This window comes from Raphanus sativus, chromosome 4 (assembly GCF_000801105.2).
Source record: "Raphanus sativus cultivar WK10039 chromosome 4, ASM80110v3, whole genome shotgun sequence".
In the NCBI taxonomy this organism is placed as follows: Eukaryota; Viridiplantae; Streptophyta; class Magnoliopsida; order Brassicales; family Brassicaceae; genus Raphanus; species Raphanus sativus.
Window position 1 is genome coordinate 52067748 of NC_079514.1, and position 27384 is coordinate 52095131.

General features: G+C 34.0%; 2 protein-coding genes and 1 pseudogene across 3 annotated transcripts; 1 reads left to right on the forward strand and 2 right to left on the reverse strand.

Annotated features, from left to right (window-relative positions):
• Nucleotides 1-2801: 2801 nt before the first annotated feature.
• On the reverse strand, nt 2802-9659 carry LOC108854996 (importin beta-like SAD2 homolog). Its single transcript, XM_018628680.2, has 22 exons — nt 9352-9659; nt 9064-9196; nt 8882-8969; nt 8558-8707; nt 7933-8095; nt 7616-7800; nt 7348-7521; nt 6812-6957; nt 6607-6730; nt 6339-6519; nt 5816-5975; nt 5663-5704; nt 5424-5542; nt 5139-5337; nt 4848-4979; nt 4660-4763; nt 4384-4563; nt 4110-4249; nt 3874-4013; nt 3648-3787; nt 3404-3530; nt 2802-3315 (listed from the first exon to the last, which is right to left on the reverse strand). The coding sequence occupies exons 1-22, from the start codon at nt 9442-9444 to the stop codon at nt 3149-3151; spliced, it is 3087 nt and encodes a 1028-aa protein (XP_018484182.1). The 5' UTR covers nt 9445-9659; the 3' UTR covers nt 2802-3148.
• A 1832-nt stretch (nt 9660-11491) lies between these two features.
• LOC108849620 (transcription factor PIF5) lies at nt 11492-16133 on the reverse strand. 2 transcript variants are annotated; one of them, XM_057007422.1, is made up of 6 exons: nt 15873-16133; nt 13685-13761; nt 12485-13208; nt 12329-12391; nt 11867-12208; nt 11492-11771 (listed from the first exon to the last, which is right to left on the reverse strand). In XM_057007422.1, exons 2-6 carry the CDS (start codon nt 13753-13755, stop codon nt 11664-11666), a joined length of 1308 nt encoding a protein of 435 aa, XP_056863402.1. In that variant the 5' UTR covers nt 13756-13761; nt 15873-16133; the 3' UTR covers nt 11492-11663. The 2 variants fall into 2 exon arrangements, with proteins under 2 accessions (XP_056863402.1, XP_056863401.1); XM_057007421.1 differs by having other exon boundaries at nt 12329-12394; nt 15873-16129.
• Nucleotides 16134-21102: 4969 nt separating this feature from the next.
• On the forward strand, nt 21103-23925 carry LOC108851254 (F-box protein At3g59150-like; annotated as a pseudogene).
• The last annotated feature ends 3459 nt before the right edge of the window (nt 23926-27384 follow it).

Genomic DNA, 27384 nt, shown 5'->3' on the forward strand with positions numbered 1-27384 from the left:
AAATTTAATAAAATAAAATTTGTATTTATAAAATATAAATAAAACTTTACAAAAAGTTTTTAATAAAAACTTTAAACAAACTTTATCCAAAATATTTTACAAAGTTTTAAAAATTTTAATTTTATCAAACTTTTTAATAAAAATAAAAAAATTCAAAAAATTTTAATAAAATTTTAATAAAAGTAAACTTTATAAAAATAAAACATTACAAAAAGTTTTTCGTAAAAACTTTAAATAAAATTTATAAAAACATTTACAAAGTCTTTTTATAAAAGCTTAAAACTTTTGTAATTTTTTTAGTTTTATTAAACTTAAAAATAGAACAAGGGAGAATCTTTTTTTTTTAATTTTTGACAAGTAAAATAAAAAATAACACATTTTAGGAAGTTAGAATAATTTTATGAGACTTTTTGAATATTTTCTTAACTGAAAATTTCATTAATTTTTGCAAAAAAACAGGTACTCTTATCCGTAGAAGGCACCTTCTAAAAGTTTAGAAAATTAAAAAAAATCCTGAACACGCTTTCTACTTTTAGTAGACGTAAGAGTACATTGTAGAAAACACATTCTCCGAAATTTAGAATACTTAATAAAAGTAGAAGATGCATTCGGACGAAAAATAGATAGCTTTACGATTAGTATAATGCGCATTCCACTTATTTAGAGAGTCAGTAAATAGTAGAATGTGCGTTCTAAAAGAGAAGTAAATGAACATGTTTATTTTAGAAATCGTTTTCTACTATAGCATTTTCCGTAGAAGACACATTCTACCTTTAGTAGAACGTATTTTCAAATTTTTATTTATCAACTTTTTGAAGGAAAAAATATCAGCTTGTGTATATGGGTGTTTTATTAAATTTTTATATTTTTAATATTTTTTTGATTCAAAAAAGTATTTGTTTTATTAGTTTTCAAAAATAAAAAGGATAAAAAAGAGAAAAATTGAACAAAAAAAAATTATACCAAAGGTACAACACCCTTTTTTTTTTGTTCTCTATTGGCAATTTTTTCTTTCTTTTCTCGGCTATAGCCTCTAGATATTCTTATGATTGTGAAATTAAAGTTCTATAAAATCATGTAAATAAAATAATGTTGTTTAAAAATTGATTGTCGTGTAATAACTTTAAAGAAAATGAACGGGCCTTATGGTCAAGTGGCAGTGGACGTGCTTTGGACGCTAACACGTTTCAGGTTCGATCCTCCTGCTATGCAAAACTAAGTCACATTGTTCTGTTCACCTAACACCAGTGTTTTGAAAACCGGATCGGACCGGCCGGTCGAACCGGTCCGATCGTGACTCGCTGAAGAAGCCGAGTCCGGTTCGGTTTAAAACCCGGATTTGATAAAAACCAGTAAAACCGGCTGAAACCCGGTAAAACCGGTGACCCGGTTTAATTTTAAAACCCGGTTCTCAAAAATTAACATATAATTAAGTGTTTTTAATTATTACTAGCTAAAATTTAATATTTTATAATTAGTGTTCAACTATCACTATTTAATTGATTTTTTATTTTTCTAAGAAAAAATGTGAAAATATATTTTTGACTCTCATATACTATTTTTATTTTACCATATTCTTAAAATTTGAAATGTTAGTTGTAAAAATAAATAAATATGATTGTCTTAGCTGTAAATCATTTGTTTTGTTTTTAATTTTTAGTTTACATAGTAATCAGATTTATGTTTGTTGTTTATTTTGAGTTAATAGAAAAAGAATAGAGAAAGTATTATATGTAGAAGTAAAGTTTATATAGTATAAATATATAATTTTATACATTTTCATATAAATAAAAAATCCGGTTCGACCGGTTGAATCAGTCTAACCAGTCAACTCGGTGAACGGTCCGGTTTTCAAAATATTGCCTAACACGGATATGGATCCATGCTTTAGGGTCCATTTGAATGCCCTGGAAAAGAAGTCTATCCGCGGACTTGCGAATTCAACCATGCTAAAAAAATTAAAAAAAAAATAATAAAGAAAATACATTTGTATATGTTTCTTAATCATATTTGTCGTCTTCTTTCATGTCAACTAAATAATCATATTTGTCTCTCACAGTTACGGCCTAAAAAGTAGTTTTCTATATTTAAAGTTTTCCATCTCCTTAGATTACCATCGATTTCACGAACACTGAATTCGATGCACCTAAGTTAATCACAAGTTCATAACACCCCGACAAGAAAGTTCTAATAGTAAGAAAATGGAAAAACGAAAACTGATAGTAATGTATCATTAGGAAAGGAAAGTATAGTCGATAATTTTAGCAAAAAAAAAAGTATAGTCGATAATGCTGATAGAACTGATTTATAACTTCGAGCACTAATAGTTTCTCTTTCATTTTACGAATAATAACGAAAAAGTTGACAAGTGACACCAATGTTTTCAAAAATGAACCCGACAACGTAGTAGGGTACACATTGTCCTGCGACATCTCAAAAAATGAATACTTTTAGATGGTTTTGTATTTTATTTCTTTCACCGGGTCTACAGTCTACTGGGACAATATAAAACCTCACTGTGGTTGTGGTGGAACTTGAGCCAAACTCTAGTGCACCAGAATTGACAGCAGACATTTGCCCAAAGCCTCAACAGCATACAAGAAAACGGTTTAACCAAATATTTGAGATATCAAGCTTTCTTAAGACAACGGTAGGTTAACATCTAGCCTCATATTGTAACTTATTTATACATTAAGATTTTAATCTTATTTTTAGACAGAGGTGGACAAATTGACCGTTTGTTACAATAGAATACATTTAACTACAGCTTCCTGGCGATGGTTGAGAACGAACACAGGCGCTAAAGCACGATAAAATCAGCCAATAAAGATAAATGATAATTCAACAAACAAACCCATAGTTTAAAAAATATATGCCTCCATCCCAATTGGAGAACATGAAACCCTTCAAAGGGTTAATCTGTTCTGTTTGAAAAGGAAAAAAAAAAAGATATGATCTTGTTTTTTGGTCTATTGGATGATAAAACAAAAAAAAAACAAAAAAATGAGATGAAATGAAAAACTGGAGATGCCAGAGATTAATCTCTGAGACATGATTGAGAGTCGACCAGACTCACCTAAGATAAGCCTCTCTACTTCCTTTAAGGCTTACAAAAGCAAAAAAAAAAAAAGGGTGCAGCCAAGTGTACTCAAGAAGCAACTGTTGTGGAAGATTGCTGCTTCTCAAGTTGCTCCTTTAGTATCTCAGCTCTTCTCTGCTCCGTGTGCTGAGCGATATTGTTTGCGAGCCCTTCGTAGTGCGGATCTAGTGTCTGCCTAAGGCTTTGGAACCTTAGCGAGTCTGTTGCTTGCATTGCTAATTAGAAAAAAATAGAGAAGAAATCAGAAGATGATACCATGTATAGCTATCAATATATACTCGCACATGACAAAATCTCCTGTACCTGTGACTGCATCCATGAAGAGTATGAAAGGATCCACTTCATCAATTGGAGAGTCTAATTCCTCATCATCACTATAGTCATCTTCCGAAAATTCATCATCATCGCTGTAAGAGCGGAAGTCCTTTGCCTAAAAGATAATGCATAATAGGAAGCGACCTCAGTGAGCTACTATACTTGCAAGCGCCAGTGATACCTTTTTCAAGAAAAAGTCACTTTTAAGTTAAAGGGGGTTAAGAAGACAAACCTGTGCTGCTAACTTGCGTAGTGTACTTTCATCAGTTTCATCTGGATTCTCCTCATCATCTTCATCATCCGTCTCAAAGTCATCCATGTTGTCGTCATCGCCATCTTCTTCATCTACTTCCTCTTCTGCCTTTGCAGCTTCTGTTATACATGTTCAAAGAGGAATATTAATGAGGTTCTATTATTATAAGAAGAGAGAAAAAACAGAGACAGTGAAAGAAACTGACCAGCAAGTTGATCCTTGTATGCCACCAAAAGCTCAAGAAGAGCCCTGAATACAGGTGGCAAGACTTCTCCGGGCAATTGACCAGCAGGAAGACTGAGAATTGATGTCAAACCCAAGATGCAAACTTTCTTATCATGCTCTCTGCACGTGAAGAGAGGAAGATTGTTTACGTTGGACTAAACAAATGTGAAGAGAAAATAAGAGATATGAAAGGTTACACAGATTAGATTCACCCACCCCTTGAAGTTAGCATGTGCACCACTCTTCTTCTTTTCTTGCAGCATCTGGAGCCATATGGTCAAAATTTCCGTTGCAAAACCGGCGCGTTGCAATATGGCAAGTGTCAAAGGGGCATTGTAGTAGAAGGCATTTGCAACCTGCCCAAAGGTGTAAGAGCAATACATTCAGAGTTTATTTTCCAATCAGGAAACAAAACAACTAAGCTTAACTCTGTGAGAGGGATCTAAAGAAACCAGAAATTAGCACAAATTAACTGCACTATTTTGCTTACCACTTCAATCAGAAGACATTTAAAGGAAGATTTCTCAGCACCTCGTAGCCGATCTAATGTGATTCTCAAGTAAGGCTCCACACATTGATCCACCTGGCCCTTACAAGTCTGAAGCACGATACTTATTAGCTTCGGAGCTGGCTCAAGGTCACTATCATCAATATTTTTGTTCGCCATAAGCTGTCATGAGAAAGAGATAACAAATTAATTAATGAGCATATGTGTATGACGAAGGGAAAAGGATGAGACCATTATCTCCTTTATTTATGAGCTTACCGAAGAAATCACACTCCAAAGACTTTGCTGGTAATCTGGTTGCTTGCAAGTGAGATAATGCTCAGTCCCCCGGGATATGTAGTTGTGCAGAGGGACCAATATATCTATTGAAATCCAAAAGAACGATCAAACAAAAGAGAGAAAATAAAAGAATTAATGAACTTCATAAGAAACTGCAAGTTTCATACTTGGGAAGAAGTCAATAGCCCAGTCCACGAGTGCTTCCATTATTAAAGGCCATAAACTCCACATGTCCAACGATATTGTGGGTGAAAAAGTAGTAATGTATGAGACGATCTCAAGAACCTCTTCAAACACATCTGTCCATACAAAACGAAAAGTGAATAAATCACCATGTTTAGATTGAGATCTATAAATTATATAAACCCCAATTCATTCAATGTAATTCATTCAAAGGAACACAAGAAATATATAAAAAGCTCCAAATATATATGGGATCTGGAAAACACTATGCATACCTTGACCATCAGTTGTCAGCATTTTACGCATTATTGGCAGCAAGTATGGTTCAATCTGGCCATAGAGATGAGGGAGACTACTGATAGATTCAAGAATTGTACTGATGGCACGGAGACATCCCACTGCAGCCAATGCACCAGTATCATCAGCTTCATCATCACCATTGTCAGTGTCGACACACTTCCAGAATGCACTGGCCTGGAAGTTATTAACAAGAATAGGGGTTATTAGTGATAAAAGTAAAATAATGCTCAAAATGAGGACACGGCAGAATATTATCTTACCAAGTTTTGGCACAAACCCAAAGCATAAGGAGAAATCTCTTCTCCAAACTTATACACGATAGTCTCTAAAGTAAATGCAAGATCTTCGTTTTCAACTTCATTCATTAGCTTGAAAAATTCTGCACAACACAAGTCCATACAAGTTATTTCAGTTGGTTAACATGATGCTAGATTTTATATTTTGAACGAAATAAAATAGCAGTAATAAGATTATCAGCAAAATCATTCCAAAAGCGTACCGTCAAGAAGTTGAGGCAAAACTGGACGGATCTCATCTAAATCTGCAAGAGAGATAAATTTGGTGAGTTTATGCTAATCCACGTTAAGTACAAAAGGCCCAAAGATGGAAAAGGGCATGAAATCTAAAGAAGACAGGGTGGTGCGATACTTACTTTTGCAGGCCTCAATGAACGAACGCAAAGCAAAAACTGAGTCCACCCGAACAGGAAGTTCTGGATCACGCATTCCAGATATAACACAATGCAGTGCCTTGGAAAAGTTGGTTTGGTCTGAAAAAGTAATGTTGGCGTACTGCCCTGCAACCCACGCAGCCTACACAGAAGATAGAATATGTTGAGAAATAAGCTTGACAAGTTACGGCATCCATGTGACAAAACCAATATGTCACAGCAAACTAGAAAAGTAAGGCTTACAAAAACTAGTAAACAACATCTAAGCAGGCATATCCTATACCACTAAAATGATCTTTCAAGAACACTTGATGAACAGGAACTTTCAGTACAACTACTTCAGTAAGTAGTAATAGGGAAATCCAAAAATTAGGAGATGGAGAAAATTTAAAACATCAGTAAAGTTAACGGACTAGGAATAGTATATTGCACCATATTCAAGAAAATAAATTTTCAAAAAACGAATGAGAAGGGGGCCTAAACAACCAAAAGCAGTAACTAAAACCTTGGCTCTAAGATGACCAGCTGGGCTGCTGAATTCAGGAAAAACATGTTGCACTAACATATTCTCCAGCTCGGATTTGTAGGGTTCAGTTTGCCTAAGTTTATCACAGAGTGTCCCAACAGCAAGCAGAGCACCATCCTTTTGGCGATAGGGCTTCTGTTCTAGAGGTGCTTCACCGTATCTAAAACAGAGAAACAAAGTAGTTATATCATGTCGCAATTGTATAATTAGATCCTTCTCTATATTTGTAGTTATAGTTTGAGAGTACCTCTTAAATATGCCCACGATGAACTGTATAAATTTTGGGAAGTTGTCTTTTCCACGCTTTCTGACCAGCTCAGTCACAAAGTCCATAGATGCAGTCCTGGGACTGTACAGATCTTCAATTATATCTGCAGAGCAAGTAATGCTACTATTTAAAAAACACGTTTTATGATTATCAAAATTAGACGAAGAAGACTTCAAGGACATACCATAGCCCTTCCTCACGTACTCATGCGGGTCTTCATCCCAAAGTACTTGGTCATCATCACTGAAGCACATTAGAGGGAAAATGATCTCAAATAGCAGAACATCAAGGTGGGGCTGCAGTAAGGTGTACATGCTATTCTTCGGGATACTGCATAGAGACATAACAAGTCGATAAGATAAAGCCTTTTATCAGTGTTCAAGGAAACAATAGAAGCTGCAACTAGAATTTCTACCCAAGACTTCTAAAGATAAAATTTAGTGGTACCAAATTCCGTTTTCGCAGTCGAACAACATTTTAGTATTTCTAACTGTGGCTGTGATTACGGTTGTGAGAATAGGTATCAAATACCAACACCAAAGTTTTCTCAAACCAGGAAAAAGTATATTATTAACCAAAAACTCCTACGATAAAACCAAAAGATCCTCCCCCAAGGACTTCACGTGCAATAATTTTGTTATTTAATAGATCTACAGTAATCATATTCAAATAAATTTCCAAAGTTGATCAAAAGTATGTATGCCATAGAGAATATCCGACCTGTTGCTTAGATATTGAAGAATTAGGTTGATGACTCTGTCAGGAAGATATCCGCCAATACGAATGACATTCAACAATTTCAAGTGGCACTCCATTATCTTGGCAGCGTAGTTCGTCTGAAACATTTGGGCGAAGGCTTTGTTTTCTGGATTTTGAAGTTTCAGATCGCCAAACCTATTACAGGTTTTTAAACAGTTTATTTGAAGGCGAATGAAAAAAAGAGGCCAAGGTTGTAAGCTAATAGATATGTTTTCATGATCCTACATACCGAGTGTACAGCCTGTTTAAAATGTGGGCAACCCACTTCTTGGTCTTCCACCATCCCCATGATTTTCTAAGCTCAGGGTCTTCAGGCTGACCTTCTAAGGGAACAGGACGTTCCAAAATGTTTAGGAACAGACCCATCCAAGCATTGAAGAAGTTTGGAACAAACAATGGTCTCGGAAGCTCTAGCTGTATAGAAGAAGGATGAAGGAGATATATAAATCGCTAAACAAGAACTATATAATCCATAAATTTTTCAATTTGAAGCATGGAAGCAATGAAGAACGGTTCAGAATAAGTACCAAAAGATGTACAACTTACATAAATACATGACCAGAATATCTTGCATATAAGCTTGATATGGTCTGCAACCTCAAGAGAAGGACTTTCAATTTGGACGAGCTTGTCGAAAATATTCAAGAGATGTGGAAACGTCTCTTCGACTACTCGGTAAATGGGTGCTCTGTCTTCATCTGACTTGAACCTATAAACAGAAAGTGGGAAAATGAGAGAGGAAAAATACTAAATGAATGATTTTATCTACAAAAACAAAAGCTAGCGCCTTGAATTTGAATACGAGAACTGATAATCTCAACTCTTCATAGTAGACATTATCAAACCCACAGAAATATGTCACTCCAACTAACCTACATGCGCATTACTTTTCTAATAGTCTACTACTGGTAATTATGCCACACTTTGTAAGATCAAGAGTGAAAAGTTGGGAACATAAGCAAGAGACGGCTACAGAATTGAGCAGACTAGATATAATCTACAAACCACTCGTGCAAAGAGTCCTTCTCGGACGCCAGAGCGGAAGTAAAAGCACCAATGAGTAAAGAATCTCGGATTAAGTGATTAAAAAGTATTAATTCCTACGCACATGTTCATTTCAGGACAACCAGATTCATACCATAAGTAAAAAAAAATCATAAAGCAAACTAACTCGTATTTTGAAGACATAATCCGCAACACAAACAAGGCTCCATAAACTTGTTGATCTTGCAAGTTATGCTTCACCCAGTCCAGGAGATGGGGCCATTGCTCAGGATAATCAGCATAAATTATTGTCTTCAAACACTCTCCCATTTGAACTCTGCATCAAAAACACACCAATAATAAGCTATAAATATAAGGACTAACAAAACAGAGCTAAGTTTACTGTATATGTATATGCATAGCAGCTAAATTCAACTCTATATAAAATAGACATATCAGTCCATTGAGGACAAAGCTTGACTGAAAGAAAAGGGTGTATAATAGCTGCTACCTCAAGATGGGTGGAAGTTGAGAGACGTATACAAGGATCTGGTCCCTGACAACATTCTTATCACTTGGCAAGATTTTGCTCTGATCACCTGCATAACAAAAAAAAGCAAGGAATCACTAACAAGTCTCGTTTTTTGTTTTGTTTTTCAAAGAGACTCCGAAACGATTTAAATTAAAATTAACCAGAATGAGGATCCCAGTGCTTAGCGATGAAGTTCTTGAAATGGATACTAGCAGCTTGGCGTACAGCAGGGTCACATCCACCGTCAACCACAATTTGCAACACTCTTATCAAATGCTGCGGACTGTGCTTAATCTGCAAAAAAAGTCGAAGCAAAGATTAATCTATCTTCCTAGAGAGAAAAATTGTTGACCAACAGAGTCTAATCAAGTCAATCTTAGTTCCGATAAGCCTAATTCTAAACCAATTTCACAAAAATCGAGGTGAGAAGACAGAAGGAGAACGATAACCTGATCAAGGCTCTGCTCAGCTGCTTTGCGCTCGTCGGGATTGGGACTGCAAGCAGCCGCAGCGATAATTACTGCAAGGTTAGACAGATCCATCGGAAAATTCAGTAACAGATTCCCCGAGGCAACAGTCACGAATTTTCCGGTGAATCCAGAGGCGAAGAATCAGGAGGAAGGAGAAGCTGACCGACGAGGACGATGAGAGAGAGAGAGGTATATAAGAGAAGGTCTAAGCTAGGGTTTTAATGAATGGTTCGTTGGTCTGTTACGGTAAGTCTCTCGCACGCACGCACGCGCGTGGTGAAAAGGTGAAAAAATAATAATAATCGTCGTGAAACACGATACACAACCCAGACTTGCCTGGACCTCTAGTCACCTAATTTTTTCACCGCCTACTCGTTTAGTTAGTTACGGTCATTCTATTGACTTTTATTGACTTTTTGTAATTTTTCTATGTGTTTTCTATATAATCAAATCAAATGTTATAAATTAATAAAAAAATTCAAATAGAATTAATTAGTTTACATTTGATTAACTATTTTCATCTTTTTTTTAGTTATTTGATAGTTATACTAAAAGTTGTGATATTCTAGTTACAAATATTGGCCAAAAAAAAATCTAATTACAAATAATTTCATGCATAAATCTAATAAAATTGGGAGAAAATAGAAATGTATATAAAAATTATTTCATTGTCTTAAATAGTTAGTTACACGGATAATAAAGAATGTATTTTGTGGGTAAAAGAAATTATAGTACTTTTCAAAAAGAAAATATTATATAGTGGGGAAATTTAGTTATCAAATTATTAGAAAATAAACACTTTTTAATAATTGGTGTGAATAATGAGTAATTTTGTGAATGTTTGGTGGGGTCATCCGACCTAATAGACAACTCATTGATTTCATCTTACGTCAGGGACAGTTCATCCAATGCGAATAATTTATTTTCTTGTTTTCCTTATTTATCCATCGGATTATTTGGATTATTGTAGTTGGGCCTTGGGAACAGCCCACTAAATAGGCCTGTACGCCTTTTGGTGTGCCACATTTCTGAAATGCTTTTTTCCTTTGCTCTCAAAAGCTCAGCATCTTTAGCAAGGTAGAAAGGGGGCACATAAACGGTATTGTGGTAACATGTAAAAAGGTTACTTTTGAAATAGAGTTATTTATATTTCTTAATCACTGTATTTTTATCATTTTTGGTACTTAATTGTGCAACGCAGGAAACACAATCACTTTCCCGTTTAACTTGGTGGATGTACAAAGGTTGATACTAGCCTAGGCCTGCGGTTATATACCGGCCCGAACTTGCCGAACCGACCCGATTTGATTTTCGGTTTGTTTGGTTCAGTTTGGCAACTAAGAAAAACTTGGTTTTTGGTTTAGTAATCGACTCTCTAAATAAAAAATATCAAACTTAACCGAAATTTGAATTGAACTGAAATAACGAACTCACCAAAATTAACCAATATTCTTTTGAATTTTATTCAATATAAACCAAAAATTTAGTTAAACTAACCGCACAACCAAAAAACTTAAGTAAAATTTGTTGAAACCAAACTAACTGAAACGAAGCGAACCAAATTTTTTTGGTTTCACTTGAGATTTAGACCAATCCGAATTCCAAACTAACAGACTTGAACTAACCAGAAAAAAAAACAGAGCCCACAGCCCTATAGTAGCCCATAAAACATTCCCAACAACAATATCTAAATGGATGTACAAATGTTGAGATCAATAGCGGGACAGGGGCAGGAACTTCCTCTTCTATCTCATGTTCAAGCTCTCTATAGCGCTCAAGCACACGCAACATGTAGTCTTCAACAGCTACCATTCCAGTTGAATAAAGTATCCCTCATTGATCATGGGTAGCTCCAGAGAAGCCAGCCATAAAATTCGTGGAGCTTGAAACAATTAGTAAATGATCAAATATATATTTAACTTACAAAACTAGGAGTCACAATAGTGAATGTTTCATTGCGCTATGTTCAAGGTTGGGTCTCGGTAGTTCGTGCTAGCTAGTAGCTTCCCAACAAAGAATATATTTTATCCAAATGCACTTTCAGCCTCCCATAGATGTCGTGAGGTTTGTCACAATGTCACAGCTAGCTATGTCAGCTCTCGTAAAGGCACGCTTTCAGTTTGTTCTATTTATTTCATTTTATTTTTGTCACGAATCAGTTTGTTCTCAGTACCGTATAAATAAGTTATTAGATCTAAATTTATTAGACATATCTATCATGTTTGTGCCTCCAAAAATAGATCATATAATAATATCTGCAAGAATTTTAAAAGACTAAATACTTTCCCACGTCAGCTTGTCTTGGTATGAAGACACTCGGTGGTAACCGGCGCCGATAGTTGACTTTGTTTTCCCGCCGGAGACCCAAATCTCAACATGTCCGTAGGTTGTTGTTGCACCTACATATGATTTAATTTAAACATGACATGTCAAATATCTATCAATTTTATTTTTTTTTAAAATAAAATCAAACAACGGTGACGTATTCACTAACCTGAGTAGTCGCCGGCATCGGTGGAAATCCACCCATGTACCTCGCAAGCTGCTCCGATAAGATATGGTTCTGTGCTTGCATCTGCAACTGCATAACCGGGTTTTGACATACTAAACCGGGATGGTTCTGTGCAACAGACCGGTTCATAACTGGAAACTGAGGTTGTAGCATCTGACTCTGCATAGCCATTTGATTAATGTATTGAGATGATTGTACACCTGGAAACATCATCGGAATCGCTGCTGCTGCAGCCATTCCTCTTCCCATCCACATCACCTGGAGTTGCATTTGAAGTGATTTCAAGTAGTCTATGGCTTCATCCAAAATAGACGCTTTATCAGTCTACAAGATTAAATACATGTAACTAATCAATTTACATAGACAGAAATAGAATCCCAAATTTCCCAATTAAACTCACTCCAGTTTTTTTTTAAATCTTGTTTTGTCTTAAAGAGAACTTACTCTATTGCAATGAGGTATAAGTTCTTGAAGAGCTTTCATTCTCTCATTGATCCTATCTCTCCTCTTCTGTAATAAACCATTGCAAGAAAATTAGAACTTTAATTAGCAAGTTCACGTAACACAACATAATTAAATATGTAATGGACAAGAACGTACCCTTTCTGAGAGATTATGAACTTCAGCTGCACGACTTCTTCGGGTGGATCCTGACCGTTGGCTAGATTTGTTACCCATAACTTGATCATCGGTTGACATAAGACTTACATCAGATTGAGACACAGATTCTTGATCAGTGTCCATTACATGTTTTCTTTTACGGCTAATGGTTACGTTTCTTCCACTCTCATTTTCTTTGCTGCAACCGGACGAGCCACCAGACGAAGTGTCAAGTCTTTCTTTTGCGTTCTTGCTTCTATCACTCATAGGAACCTGAGGATGAGTCACCTGATGATCATTTGTAGACTGGCTGCTCCCACAATGGCTTGGTCCAACGGTTACAACCGAGGATCTAAACTTAGGAGGAGCCATGGTTTGAGCCTCGTGCTTGATAGCATCTTCTATCGTTTGTGGCTTCTCGGGATGATCCGGACCATCTAGGTGATCGATAGAAGAGAAGAAATGGGAGGAGAACTCGGATTCAAAGGGGTCAATTACGTCTTCAGAAGGGTATTGGATCCAAGAGACGGTTTCTTGATCTTCTTGAAGAGTGTTATTATGTTTCTGTACTGTTTCTTGGTTGACAAGAAAAGTGTTGTTTGGTTCTCGTAGGGCTTGATCATGTTTGTGGTTTTGGACTTGGACTGATGGTTCTCTACGAACTTGGCTTTGTAAAACCACTTGACCATCTCTCCAAAATAGCTCCACTAGTTCATCTTCTGGTCTGTCCAGATCATGAAATACACACATAAACACACATGATATAATTTAGGGGGTGTATTCAACTAAGAGTTTCAGGTGATTTGTATTAAAATGACAAATCCATTGTTATTCAAACATGAATTTTAAAAACTCATTTAAAATCCACTGTTATTGAACTTGACATTTCGTAAAGCACTCTGAAATCCACTGTTATTGAAAATATTTTAAGTTGTGGGATTTTAAAGTTTTGAAGTGATTTTAGGGTGTTTGGGTGGAGTTTCTTAGTTAAAAAAAATAAAACTCAAATCTCATTGTTTTAGGTGATATTCTAGAGTAGTTTAACAAAAATCACCTAAATCTCTGCAACTTATTAAAATCATCTAAAACTCCGTTAAAAATCAAATCACATCAAATGCTAAATTGAATACATCCCTTTAGTAATTGTAATTAAGTTTTAAATTAATAATTAAAGAATAATATGACTGGGATAATGCATACCTGATTGATCTTTTACTAGTGGACACGTGGAAATTATCTTCCAAATTCCAACCAGGAAACAGTTGTTCCATGTCAAACTGTACAGGAGATACACAAATAAGAATACGTACTTTCTTATGTGAGAATTAAAAAATTAATTAACTAAGATCTCTATAATATTATTTGAGAAGTTAGTTTTCTATGTGTCGCGCTCACGTTAACTCTCACGGTGGTTGATTACATTGATACTCTTAATGAATCAAAAATAGAATATTTAAATACTATAATTGATTTTTTATTTAAATTCCTCTTGTAAAAATTTACAAATAAAATATATAATAAAAAAGGAAATATTTATAAAGGCTATAAATTGAATTTAGAAACGAAAATATATGAATAAATAATATGCTATCATTAAAAAGGAAAGTTCACAAAATAGTAATATTGTATTAAATATATTTTTAAAATAACATAAAATATACTAATAAAATACTTCTTTATATTTTTCAAAGTAACAGAAATAATTTTTATATATCTATCTATTTTTTAGATGATTACATAAAATAATTAAGTAACATAAACTGATATATTGACTAAAATCATTTATAGTTAGTATTATTGAAATGCTATTTGTATTTCCTATATTTTGTTTACTATAATATCTTTCAATTACAACAAAAAATATCTATAAATTATACTTTACTTATATCATATGATTTCTCAGATGCAATCACAATTTTTTCTGCTTATTTTTAAGAGATATAACGAGAAATAAAGGTTAACAATAAACATCTTTTTGATCAAATACTTATAAAAATATTTAAAATCACACTATATACTTTAACGAGGTAAATATATTATATTTTATCATTATTAAAATTGTATGTTTTTTAATATTAAATTTGCTTTTAAATTCAATGTTTTTATGTTTGTGTAATTTTTTAATATAACCATAATCAGAGAAGACATGAAATTAGTTAGAATTTTATTAAAATATTTTTATTATAAATATCGATATGAGTTCACGAGCTTTCCAAAAAGTATGAGAAGTAACTTTCTATATATCATCTTTTCTAATATAATTTATAAAATCAATATTTAATTTGATATATATTACGAAAATACATTCACATTTAAACGATAAATAAATTAATTTGACTTGACTTAATTATAATAAAAAATTATACTTCAGCTTGAATTTGAAAGAATATATGTAAGTTAATATACTCACAACATGAGTTACTCGACTAATCCAACTTATATCTAAAATCATAGATTTAACTATAGTAAGAAAATATAATTTTACAATAATAATAATTTATTTCATAAATATAAATTATAGGATGACTCAAAACGCATTGACAAATGAAAATAAAATATTAATCAAATGTAACAATTTAGTTTTTTGTAAAATTTATATATATGCATGAGACTTCAGAATATTATCATTATATTTATTTACATAATTTTGATTCAAACACTTTAGTTTATTTTTTATTTCATTTTAAGCACAATATATCTTTTTTTTTGTCAACAACAAAACAGACTCATATGGACTCTGTGAACCAAACCGGTAGCTCCGAATCCATATGAATGTCGTAAGACGGTTGTTGCAGCACAATATATCTTAAGTTATACATAATCTTCCTAAAATATAATTACATATTTAAGACAACAACGAACCTAAATGTTAATAAGAAAACTAATCAAAATTTTAATATATTTAGAAGAAAAAACCGACTATAATATAATTAAAAATATTATAGTTGAATTCAGAGAAATAGATGCAATCCAATATACTCAAATCATAACTAAATCGACTGTAAAAATAACAAAACCGACTAGATATAATATATCTAAAATCATATGTCTAATTAAAATAATATAATATAATATTATTAATATAAATTAATTAAAAATTAAAAGTAAATAGCAATTAATTAGTATATTATATTTACTTTATAAATATTTATATCCGTGCATGAGCACGGGAAGCATAAAAGGACGATTAAAGCGATCATAAAACTCTTCCAAACTATTCCAAATCCCAACAGTATAATCATTAGAAAATATTAAAGAAAATAATTGAACATAGACATATGCTCCCTCCAGCAATCAAGGAGGACATGATTTAATAAACCAAAGAAAGAGAAGTAACTAATTCCATATATAGTATACTCTTAAAACCCAAGACTTCAAAAGTAGTTACCCAATTTAGAAGCCTCTGAATGATGAGGAGATCTTAGCTATATATCTGTTTTCCGCCTCACCAGTTACAAAACAGAGCTAACTCTAAGAGAGGGAAAAAAAGAAGAGGACAATATTTTCTCTCCTAGCCCTTTAGATTTTCTCTCCCTATAAAAAAAAATTATGTAAGTGAGAAATGAAAGTTGAGACAGAAAAGAGAAGAGGTATATAGAACAAGAGAAGGCTATGTTCTTGGCCAGGTTCAGACAGAAAGCTACAAGAGACGGATAAATTACATCAAGCGAGCGAGCGAGGGCAAGATTATGATTCGGTGGGGGCAATAGTACTGAAACAGATCAGGATGAGTGACACGTGGCGATTTGTCAGATAACAGTTGATAGATAATGGGACCCTCCACCGTTGGATCTTGCTTCTGTGGAGATGAGATATCTATACTCGGTGGTTTCAGACCTGTACCCTCTCTTAACATTCTTGACCAATGATTAAAGGGTGTTCTCGTCAAATAAGACAGCCCATGTGTTCTCTTTCAACCAATAGTTTACTGACTGATAATCATATCATTTCCATGTTTATTTCACCCATGAATTTATACGAGTTTGTCTCATCGACTAGGAAATTAAACAGGATTTTATTATTTATTACCTGAATTGAATTTTCTGTCACTCATTTATAAAATCATGCATTATTTGTTTTTTCTTACCTGCATTTTTTTTTTAAATTCTTACCTGCATTTTCCACATCGCATTTAATTCACATGTTGACTGGTAAATGCTACGTGCGAGAACATGTAAAATTTACATAAAATTTCAACGATATACCTTTTTTTTTTTACTTAATCAACGATATACCTTAACGTTAAAAACCATCAGTTATTTAAATACTGTCAAATTTTGAGAAAATCTATCACAATTGCTCGAGAGTCTTTCATATGTTTTTTTTAAAAAGATCTTCCTTTTTCTATTTATTTTTAATGGTAAATATTAAAGACACCAATACTGATGCGTACTAAATAACTAATTGTGTAAATATTTTATTTGCATCTAATCACGAAATATTGCATATTAAATTTATTAATAACAGTTTCGAACCTAATCATATACGCAGTTGTAATAAATATTTCGTGGACCATCGTGACTAGTGGCCATGGACCACAAACAATGGTCCGCTCAAATTCTGCTCGCATCGCATTATTATTGGAATCCTTATCATTTTGGTTTTCATATCAGTCGACTCAGTTTCAAACCCTTAATACCACATGATTTGTTCGGTAAAATTGAATGCAAAACCCTACTAATCTAATGATAAATACATGAAAATATCACAAACAGTGACTAGAGCATCCACCGAATGAAAACGTAGGCCTGGGCAAAAAAACCGGAACCGAAGAACCGAACCCGAACCGAACAGAAATATCCGAATCTAAACCGAACCGAGGACCTTCAAATACCCGCATGGTTCCTATATTTCTATATCCGAAATAACCGAACCGAACCGGAACCGAACCAAAAACCGAACGGATACCCGAATATATAAAAATATTAATTATATATACGTATAACATAACTAAATATATATTTATAACTATTTTTTTCTTAAAAGAATCAAAAAATATTTGAAGATAGTTACATTATTATAAAATATCCAAACTATCCAAATTATCCAAAACTATCCGAATATTTTTATCCGAAATATCCAAAATAATCCAAAATATTCAAACTTTTTATCTAAATCTTCATAATTATTTGATATTTTATCTTAAATAACTAATGTTTTATCCGAACTACCCGAACTATCCGAACCCGAACTGGAACCAAATGAGAACCGAGATTATTTCGGGTATTTTTTGGTTCCTAGTTTTACTATCCGAACCGAACCGAACCCGAAATTATCCGAACCGAAAAAAATTAAGTATTCAGTGAATCCTCTAACCCCTTATCCGAACTACCCGAAAACCGAAATATCTGAACTGAACTGAACCGATACCCGAAATGCCCAGGCCTATGAAAACGTTTACTTTTTTTTAAAAGTCTTTGGGCCTCATTTGCTTTTCAAAGAAAGAGACGAGTTTGTAATGGCGTCGATTCAAAGCTGTAGAAGGCCAGCAGCCAAGCAAAGTACACGTTTCTATTGCAGCCGTATGCATACATACATAATCTGGATAAAACACCTGGCGGAAACTAATTACTATTCGCATTGTTTCTTGTTATGTCGTGTCGGCCCAATTTTGTAGTATGATGCAAGTTGTCACTTGCGAGTCGTGTAAACCAATTAAGTTGATAGACAGTCTCGTTCGTGTGAATGATATAATTTTGTAGTATGATGCAAGTTATCACTTGCGAATCGTGTAAACTAATTGAGTTGATAGATAATCTCGTTCGTGTGAATGATATATATACACATATATATAGTATTGATATGTTGGATTTTTCTGTATATTATAATAAATGGAACGATATTTTCCACGACCTTAAAGTGTGACCATATGAATTCGAACATAATTGATTCAAATAACCTGAAAAAAGAGAAAAAAAATCATGGCATGGCTCTACATTAATTCTATAGGCGTTTCATGAAACACGGTTTAATTATGCTAGTTCAAATTCATATAGTCAAACTCATGTCAGTATAAGTCGTCACTTCGTTGGATCACTAGTTTCATCACCCTACCAATACATTTATACATGCTATGAATATTAGATTTGGGCAGCAAGGCGTTTGAGAAGTCTAAGCTAGAGGTGTCCAATGATCCCATCAAAAGCCTTTAGGTAGTAAAAACGCTGCAACTCTTCAACTTGATGACTCTCCATGCTTTCTTCCAATAATCCATTACGTCCATTTATGCGAAATTGTCATGTAACCGTACGTAGCATCATAACCACATATGTTTAACCACATTTCTGGTCTCTGAAGAATAGCATCATACACTACAAAAAACGAGGTCTGTAGCATCATTTATTTTTAACTTTTATATCACTTATTGAATGACACAAATGTATTACCATCACTTAGATAATTGATTCTGCTTGTGGCGATGCAATATAAGGCATCGATTATAATAACATCATAGCATCATATATATATATGACAGCTTTGATCCTTTTGGTAGATACAACAATTGTTTGCAACAAGCTCCATTGTGATCCTTTTTCTGACCTCGATCCTGATCACACCACCTGAGGTTCTTAGATTCACCAGAACCTGATGTAAGCTCAAGAACTTGGAGCTTGAGAAGTTGCTGCAGTGTTGCCTTGTGTATCTCGATTTTACAATTTGACAAGTTTATGAGTTGCTGAATATTAACTCGTCTATTAAGAAGGTGTTAAGCCAATATACACCTTTGTAATATCTCTTAAACCTAATCGGAATAATGGAAACAACTAGAATAGGAAATATAGATATATACAATTCCATATTATCCTTATCGCAATGCACTTGACCCTTAAACTCTCTGACTGAACCTGCAACTCAACTTCTGAAAACCTGAAACCAACCTTGAATCCTCAAAAATACTGAACCTGTTTTTTGTTCCATAACTGCAGAAACTCAACTTGTACCATTCTTCTCTGCAACTCTTACCTTCAAACTTGTATCCTGAAAATTCTAACAATATCCAAGCAGCCATACAAACTCACTTCTAAATTCTAAAAGCATCCATTAAACCTGAGATTCGTAAGTGACACTTTTTCAAGCATTCTGAAACCACAATTGCATCTACATTCCACAAACAAGTTTGTCCTTGACTTAAATCCGAATCAACTTGGTGTTATTGATTTAATCAATAAACTCCACCTGCTCTTCGCATGACTACCTTAAGCTTGAGCAAACCTTTTCTTGGACTGAGAGTCCTATCATAAGATCAGATAACACACTTATACAATTTCATCATATTTTACATTCATATGATTTTGCTATCACAGATTCAGAAAATATCTAAGGCTCTAAACATTAGCTTAGATTCTACTCCGAGGCAAGATTTGTTAATGTCTCTTTTAGTCTCTATTTTCCACTAAATATTAATGGTAAAATTTATTGAAATCTTTATTTTGTTTTACTCATTTTAACAGGCTCACTTGCTCCGTGTTGCTTGCTTCTATCAAGAGCCTTGCTTATGTCAAGGGGCGTTGAGTAACTCCCTGTCTAAGATAACGCTGGAGCTTCATCATATTGAGGTACCTTATCTCATTTAACGATTATTTGTCCTATTTGAATTCTATAAATTTAAGTTTATTCTGCATGGTATTGTCTGAAGGTGTGTTGGAATTATCTTCCATGTCAATTTCAGACTTCAACAAAGCTTCCGACACTGAACAGCCTCGTTCCTGACTTTGGAAGTCGGCTTCTTTAAGGACATGTTATCTCCAAAATTTTAAGCAGCTGAGATTTCTCGGTATATGACATTGCTGTTATTCAAATGGTAATTTATATTTTTGTGAGAAATAATATGAAATTCATTAGCACCAAATTTCTTTCTTGACTGGTGCATGTGGCTCTGCTAGCATTTGGCTCTGCAGAAAAAAAAACATGATAGACGAGAATATGCTTTGAAGTTGATTAAGTCAAAGACCAACACATACACTCTCAACTATGCTATGCTTTGGTGAGAGACATCAACTAGAACACTCTCATGATTCTTATAGCAAGTCTAGGATCAACAAGAACACTCATAGAAATATTATGATTCTTGTAGCAAGTCAAAGAACACACCACTGTTTGGATGAAGTAGGACATAACGTGAATGACGATTTTGCATGGAAAACAATTAGCCAAATTTTGGATGGCTTATGTTACATTCATAAACAGAACATAATCCACATAGATTTAACTCCTAACATTATCTTTTTAACTCCGACGGGATGTCAAAATTGGTGATTTTGGTCTAGGTATGATGATCTTCGTCACTCTAATATTATTTTCATTCTAAGTTTTTTTTTGTTTTTTTTCTTTCTTATATTTGGCTTATGAAATCTCTACATTTGTGATAATCATCTAATCTCTACGCTGCTTCAATTCTCCAGTGGATTATGTTACATCCATAAGCAGAACATAATCCACATGGATTTAACTCCCAACATCATCTTTTTAATTCCGACGGGATGTCAAGATTGGTGATTTCGGTCTAGGTATGTTGATCTTCGTCACTCTAATATTATTTGCATTCTAATTTTTTTTTGTTTGCTTTCTTGTATTTCGCTTATGAAATCTCTACATTGCAGCTAAGTTTTTAGATAAAGATGAGGCAAATATTGTCATGACAACTTCTGAAAGTACAACTAAATCAAACAAACTTAGGCACTACGCTTTATGTTGCTCCTGAGATAGTGAAATGTTCATTAGGTGTGCATGTTGAAGCGTATGTTCTCTGGAAATCCATATGACATACCGATTGTCAGTGAACTTCGTATTAAACTTGATCTCCTCTGAAAGAAGTGGGAAGAACAAAGGAAATAACTAAAAGAAAATAGATGATTTCAAGTTTGTTTGTTAATGATTTTCATATCCTAATGTTATCACATTTATGCTAGTATATTAGATTTGATGTTTGTTTGTTAATGTTTTTTCATATCTTATATCTTATGTTATCACAATTATGCTATAATATGTTTGACTTGAAATTTGTTTGTTAAATATTATTATATCTAATATAGTGAGATTATGTAACTAAATTTTACTATTATTTTAAAAATCTGATCAATGATTTTATGCCATGTGTTTTTAATAGTATGTAATGAGTTTCTTTTTATTTATTACCTTTTCATTTATTTGATTATTTTAGAAATTGAAATATTCTCGCAAATCTTGCTGATGGAAATGACCTCAGAACAACCTTATCGGTTGATATCTAAAAACAATTTCTTTAAAATAAATATGTATTAAGATGGTGTCATATGAAGAATTCCTCCACCGTAATCGTTTCACTCTCTTTCCTCATTTCTTTAATGTTTAGAAATAGCTTAAAACCTTGCGTTAGACATTATTCAAATCTCTTAAGCATTATTTAAGAATTGATTTGTCATTATTCATTATCATATTAATTTTGAAAAACAAATCATGGCATATAATATTAATGATGATGACATGAATTGAATCTAATTATGACTTGGACATTTACAATTATTGTTGATTTATATTTTCGGTAAATTTTTTAAAATATGTTAGTAATTCATATATCATCATTAATATAAAAATAAAAATATAACAGTAGAAATATTAATATAATAACAATTTGAAAATTTTGAATATTATTTAATTCTATTTTTATTATTATATAATTTTATTACTAAAACAACTGTTCAAAAATTTATGCAGTTTTTAAATAAAATTTGTAACTTTCTAATCCCAATAGTATCTTTTTAATATCTAAAAAATTTAGAAATGTTATTTAGTTTTATGTTTTGATAATTATATATCAAAAGTACAATTATTATAATTTAATAAAATTTTATTTTATATATTTCAACCAAAAGAAGTAGATAAAAAATATTTCAAACATAGCAAGTTACCAGATAACTTCCTCTGCAAAAATCTTGTCTTTCTTGACGACAAAAAGGCTGCTTTACCTCTGTTTCTCTCAAAGAGATGTTCGAATCTTTTTCAAGTGGTACCTATCCTCGACTTGGACGACTATGTCTATGTATCAAACCACTGCAGAATCTGTCAAGTGAAAATTGTTGTTTTCAAGAACTTCGTGGAGAGTGTACTGTCCCGGCGATTCAAGAACTCGGCTTCTCCGGTGAAGAGAGACTCTCTCAAGTTAAACGGTGGATACAACAAGTAATAGATCACAGGCCCCGGGGCCCAACTATTTTTCTGCATAAATAGTAATAAAATGGGGTCCAGTTTAAAAAAAAAAAAATTTAAGGACCCAAATTTCTAAAATTATCTGTAAATACATGTGAAAGAAAAATTTTAAAATATTTTGCCAAAGGGCCCATCAACTCTTTGAGCCGGCGCCATTCTCCTGTACACCTGAGGATCGGCTCAAGAATCCGTCTTTCATAGCCTCGTCAAAACTCTGTTTCTCCCATGCTTAACTCACTCGTTCTTGACTCAGTTGTGTTCGGGAGTGCTACTCTTTTGTTACAATCGATTCTATCAACTTACCCCAACCTTCAGAACCTGCAGATACATGAGTCCTAGGAGTGGTACTACTGGGACGGGTCTGTTTCAGGTCAGACACTCAAGAGACTTGTGTACAGACGTGATGATGATGATGCTTCTGGTCCTAAGCCTTGTGTTACGTTTGATACTCCGGGGCTTGTTTACTTGGAGTATTCTGATGTGGTTGAGTATGAGAATATTCGTTTGGACAGCTTAGTTGAAGTTAGGCTTGATCTACAGTTGACCCGAGATCAAATCTTGCGCAAGAATGTTCCAGAGAGTGTTGGTTTTGCTCCTGTTGAAGTTTCAACTTTGTTCATGGGGATCAGGAACGTCAAGATCCTCTGCTTATCTCCAGATGCCCTAGATGTGAGTCCAGTCCTTTATGTTAGCTTCATGACTGTGTAGCCTATTTTATTTTTGGTTAGTGATGATACAAAAGCTTTGATTCTAATGTGTGTGTGTGTGTTTGTGTGTGTGCGAGTCTAGTCCCTTTAAGTTAGTTTCAAGCTGTGTAGCCTTTGGTTTTTTTATTGGTTAGTGATGATACAAAAGCGTTGAGTATGGTGTTCTAATACAAAGGTTAGTTAATCTTTTAGCTTTCTGAATATTGTTGTGATGTCTAACTTAAAAACCAAGATGGTGATTATGCTAACTAAACAACAGTGCGCATCTATGAAAATAACTGAGTGTGTTTTTGCAGTTTCTTAGCAAGGAAATCTGGGCTGAATCATTTCTAGAGAATGCAAACACATGGACTTGCAAGTTTCTGAATGATCTTTAAAGCTTTCATTTAGTCAAAACAGTCGCACTAAACTTGGTAATGACTTTTTTTATTCATCAAATACAAGACCCCTGATATTTGTAAAAAAGAAGCAACTAAAGAAACATTTAATGGTCAAGAATAGTCTGCAAAAGAACCATTTACCTTGATGTAATATTTAGTATTTACAACCCTTTTCAGTTTTCACCTAAAGTGATCAAGAGAAGTTTCAAGTTAGAGTACCAAAGAGACAAAAGTCTAAACCCTACACTCCTTCATCGATCACTTTGATCACTTCAGCAGCTGAAGTTCAGCTTTGTCACATATGCTAACAAAACAGAGCACTTTGTTAACCTAACTTGGCCTATACGTTAGGATATCAACAAACCTTACATATGTATCAGTTAGCTAAAAAATAACGAACAGATATCTGATGAGGTCGAGATTAAGTTTGGTGGAGCATATCGGCGCTAGGGCTTCGGTAAAAAATGAGAAGCGCCTACTGAACATGCAGAGAAAGGCAGGATAACCGTTCAGGATGCGGAGCGCCACCACTGAATCTCCAGCATTACAGATTCCCTCTTTCTTTGCGACTTGGACAGCGAAACCAATCATGTCCCCAATCGATCTGGAACCCGCAATGATCCCACGGGACACCAAGCCATGACTCGCCACATGAGACGACCATCCATAGTGTTCCAATGTCGAAACAACCAAGAAAACAGGAACGCTCGGCCTGCAGCTGGCCACAAGCTGCACCGCACCCTTGGCTATGATGATGATAGCCTTTGCTTTGGCGTACTTCCAACTTGCATAAGCGGCTTTCCTCACCATGGGGAGTAACGGTCTAGGAAGAGCTTTCCTTATTTTTTGTTGTACTAGCCTTGTAATCGATGGAACTCTCCAACTCTTTGCAGAGGCTTGAAATTATCTCCAAGATTATGTCAGGGTGAGCTTCTTCGAGGAGCATGACGCAATTGGTGGTGCAATCGAGGACGGCGTTGCTGAGGTCGTTGTCGGTTGTGGTTTGGCCATCAAGAATCTGTATGGCTGTCACGATCGGTTTCCCGAATGCATTAGCCTTCTCGGTCATCTTTTTCTGACCCACTCCCGGACTGCCTCTAGCCAACACGATCACATCGATCAGTTCTCTCCATAATCTCATCCACATTACCAGCTGCTTCTTCATTGTCAGTCTGTACATTACCAAGAATCTCAAGGGAAATAAAAAAATATTATGAACAAAGGGTGGTCACGAGCATATAGCTATAGATAAAAAATTAATGATTAAAAATTTTTTTAACTCACCTTTGACATAAGCATGATTGCGTGCTTACCAAGAAATTCTCTGACTTGGTAGATCAGACCCTTTAACACTTTGATTATATTAGGATCTGATCTACCAAGTCAGAGAATTTCTTGGTAAGCATGCAATGACCATCATGCTTATGTCAAACACGACACTCTCATGATTCTATTAGCAAGTCAAAGATTAAAAAGAACACTCTCAGCAATGCTTTCATTCTTGTAGCAAGTATGATACTTGTTTCTACAACTGCTTGTTATGAGTTATTCTGAGAAGCATTAGCATGTTTTACACTACTATTAGGTAAATGTCATTTCCACTCTTCTTTACTTTTCCAGTAAGTTAGATATCAGCACATTTGATACCGCCCATGCATACCAACACGATTCATATTTTTATTCTTGTCAAAGTCCTAATCATTCAGTCGTTGCATCATCAGCTGTATTGTGGAATTTATGCTGTTGTCTTAGACTCCTAATGTCATTCCCCTGCGTATATTATGTTCTTCTATCTTCATGGCAATAAGCATGGATAGAACAAGGAGTTCTTCATTTTGGTGAGACATCGGAATCAGAAAGTGATGATTCATAAACTGGAGGGCTCGCATTATAAACTCACAAGCAGGATATTGATGATCATGAGTATGCGTGTCTATACATTCAAATGGAGTACTGTCTAAGGTTTGAATAATTTCTTTCTCTAAGTTTGTCAGTTTCTGTTTGCCTATTCTAGAAGAACTTACGACATTTCATATTTTTATTGTGTTCAAGACTCTCTGCCACCGCATGAATGAAGTAGGATACATAGTGTTTTTTTTTTTGTCTTTGTTGTAGGTTAACATATATAGTCTAGGTATTGTGTTCTTCGAGATTTGACATCCATTTGTTGTAGGTTAACATATATAGTCTAGGAATTGTGTTCTTGGAGATTTGGCATCCATTTGGAGATGTCTTGAAATTTCACTGTAATGGCTTCAATGATATTATTTTCAAATTAACAACTCCTTTTGTGTGTTATTAGTGCACAAAATATGTTCTTGTATACACTAATCAAACATCCGCGCCGATCAACAAGTGAAACATGGAATAGACTTGCTTGGGGTGGGTGTATCTTTTAATTTTTTCTTCTTCTTCTTCATCATAATGAGTTCCATAAATTGTTTTGTTATTGTATGCATAATTTCTTAGAGATTGTCATCTGGAATAAGAACCACACAAGTCTCTTCTCCTTCTTGCTTATGGTTATTTCAGAATTGGGAATTACCAAGACAGCACTGATAACGTTGATAAATTTTGATTTTGGTTTGCGTTTGTTATTTTTTAATTAGGCGGTGTGATTTTGGTTTTATGAGCCTTAAATCGAGTTTGCCCTCTTATCCTACATTCACGAGGAGTATGCTCGAGCTCCCATGCTGAAGGCAATATCCCCTGGTCTCTCAGTTTTTTCTAGAACAGCTAGCCGCTCCATTACGGTTCCAAAAGGATGCCAAATTTCAAAAATCACGATTCCCAGACTAAAGATGTCAACCTGCAACAAAATCATAAAATCCCTGAGAAAAAAACAGTTTACAAAATAAAAGTCTAACATTTAATCTTTTATCCATGTTTCCAAACATATTTCATTTAATCTGCTATCTAAGTTTCCAAATAGTACCAAAATGTACTCTATTTTTAATAATATAGATATCTTATAAATAATTAAAAAAACAGATGGTAACTGATATATTTCGTGCTCTTTAGTTAAAACTTCAAACCTAGCTTTCAAGAGGTTCTGATAACACTCGATGCAGTCCTAGAATGGCTGTTTCTTCTTAGATCACATGAAGAGGCGTGGATGGATGATAGATGATGAATATGGTCTTTTCCTCAGAGCTATGGATTACTCCGAAGATTTTTGTTACTTCTGAGACACATGATTACTCTGCTTGCTGTCTAGGATGATTCCAACAGAATATCACTTTTCTTAACAATGGAAAGTGTTCGTGACTAAACAAAAAAACAAGATCTCCTCAGAGAAACAAAAGTCGACAAAAAAAGTTTATTGATTGATTGAATGATATAAAACGTGCATACACTTGTTTAAAGCAAGAAATAGAAAACCTAATCCTACACCAAAATAGTTTACTAAAATTCTAATCCTAATGGAAATTGATTTGCTGGGTTAATCCTACAATAGATTGTACTTGGTTTAATAACATAACCAAACATTTATTTCCGGAGAACCAAAATTACACCGCCTAATTAAAAAATAACAAATGCCTAGTTAATAACATATTATACCATTTGGAAACTTGAAATAACATACTAAATGAGATTTATTTGGAAACACGGATAGCAGATCAAACAT

Excerpts from the sequence above, each read along its gene's own strand:
- LOC108849620 (XM_057007421.1), bottom strand. The coding sequence starts at position 13,755 with ATGGAACAACTGTTTCCTGGTTGGAATTTGGAAGATAATTTCCACGTG. Across the intron at positions 12,395-12,484 it reads TTCATAATCTCTCAGAAAGG|AAGAGGAGAGATAGGATCAA; the intron begins GTACGTTCTTGT and ends GGTTTATTACAG. Across the intron at positions 11,772-11,866 it reads CGATGCCGGCGACTACTCAG|GTGCAACAACAACCTACGGA; the intron begins GTTAGTGAATAC and ends AATCATATGTAG.
- LOC108854996 (XM_018628680.2), bottom strand. The coding sequence starts at position 9,444 with ATGGATCTGTCTAACCTTGCAGTAATTATCGCTGCGGCTGCTTGCAGT. Across the intron at positions 3,531-3,647 it reads TACGCAAGTTAGCAGCACAG|GCAAAGGACTTCCGCTCTTA; the intron begins GTTTGTCTTCTT and ends ATTATCTTTTAG. Across the intron at positions 3,316-3,403 it reads CTTCATGGATGCAGTCACAG|CAATGCAAGCAACAGACTCG; the intron begins GTACAGGAGATT and ends TTTTCTAATTAG.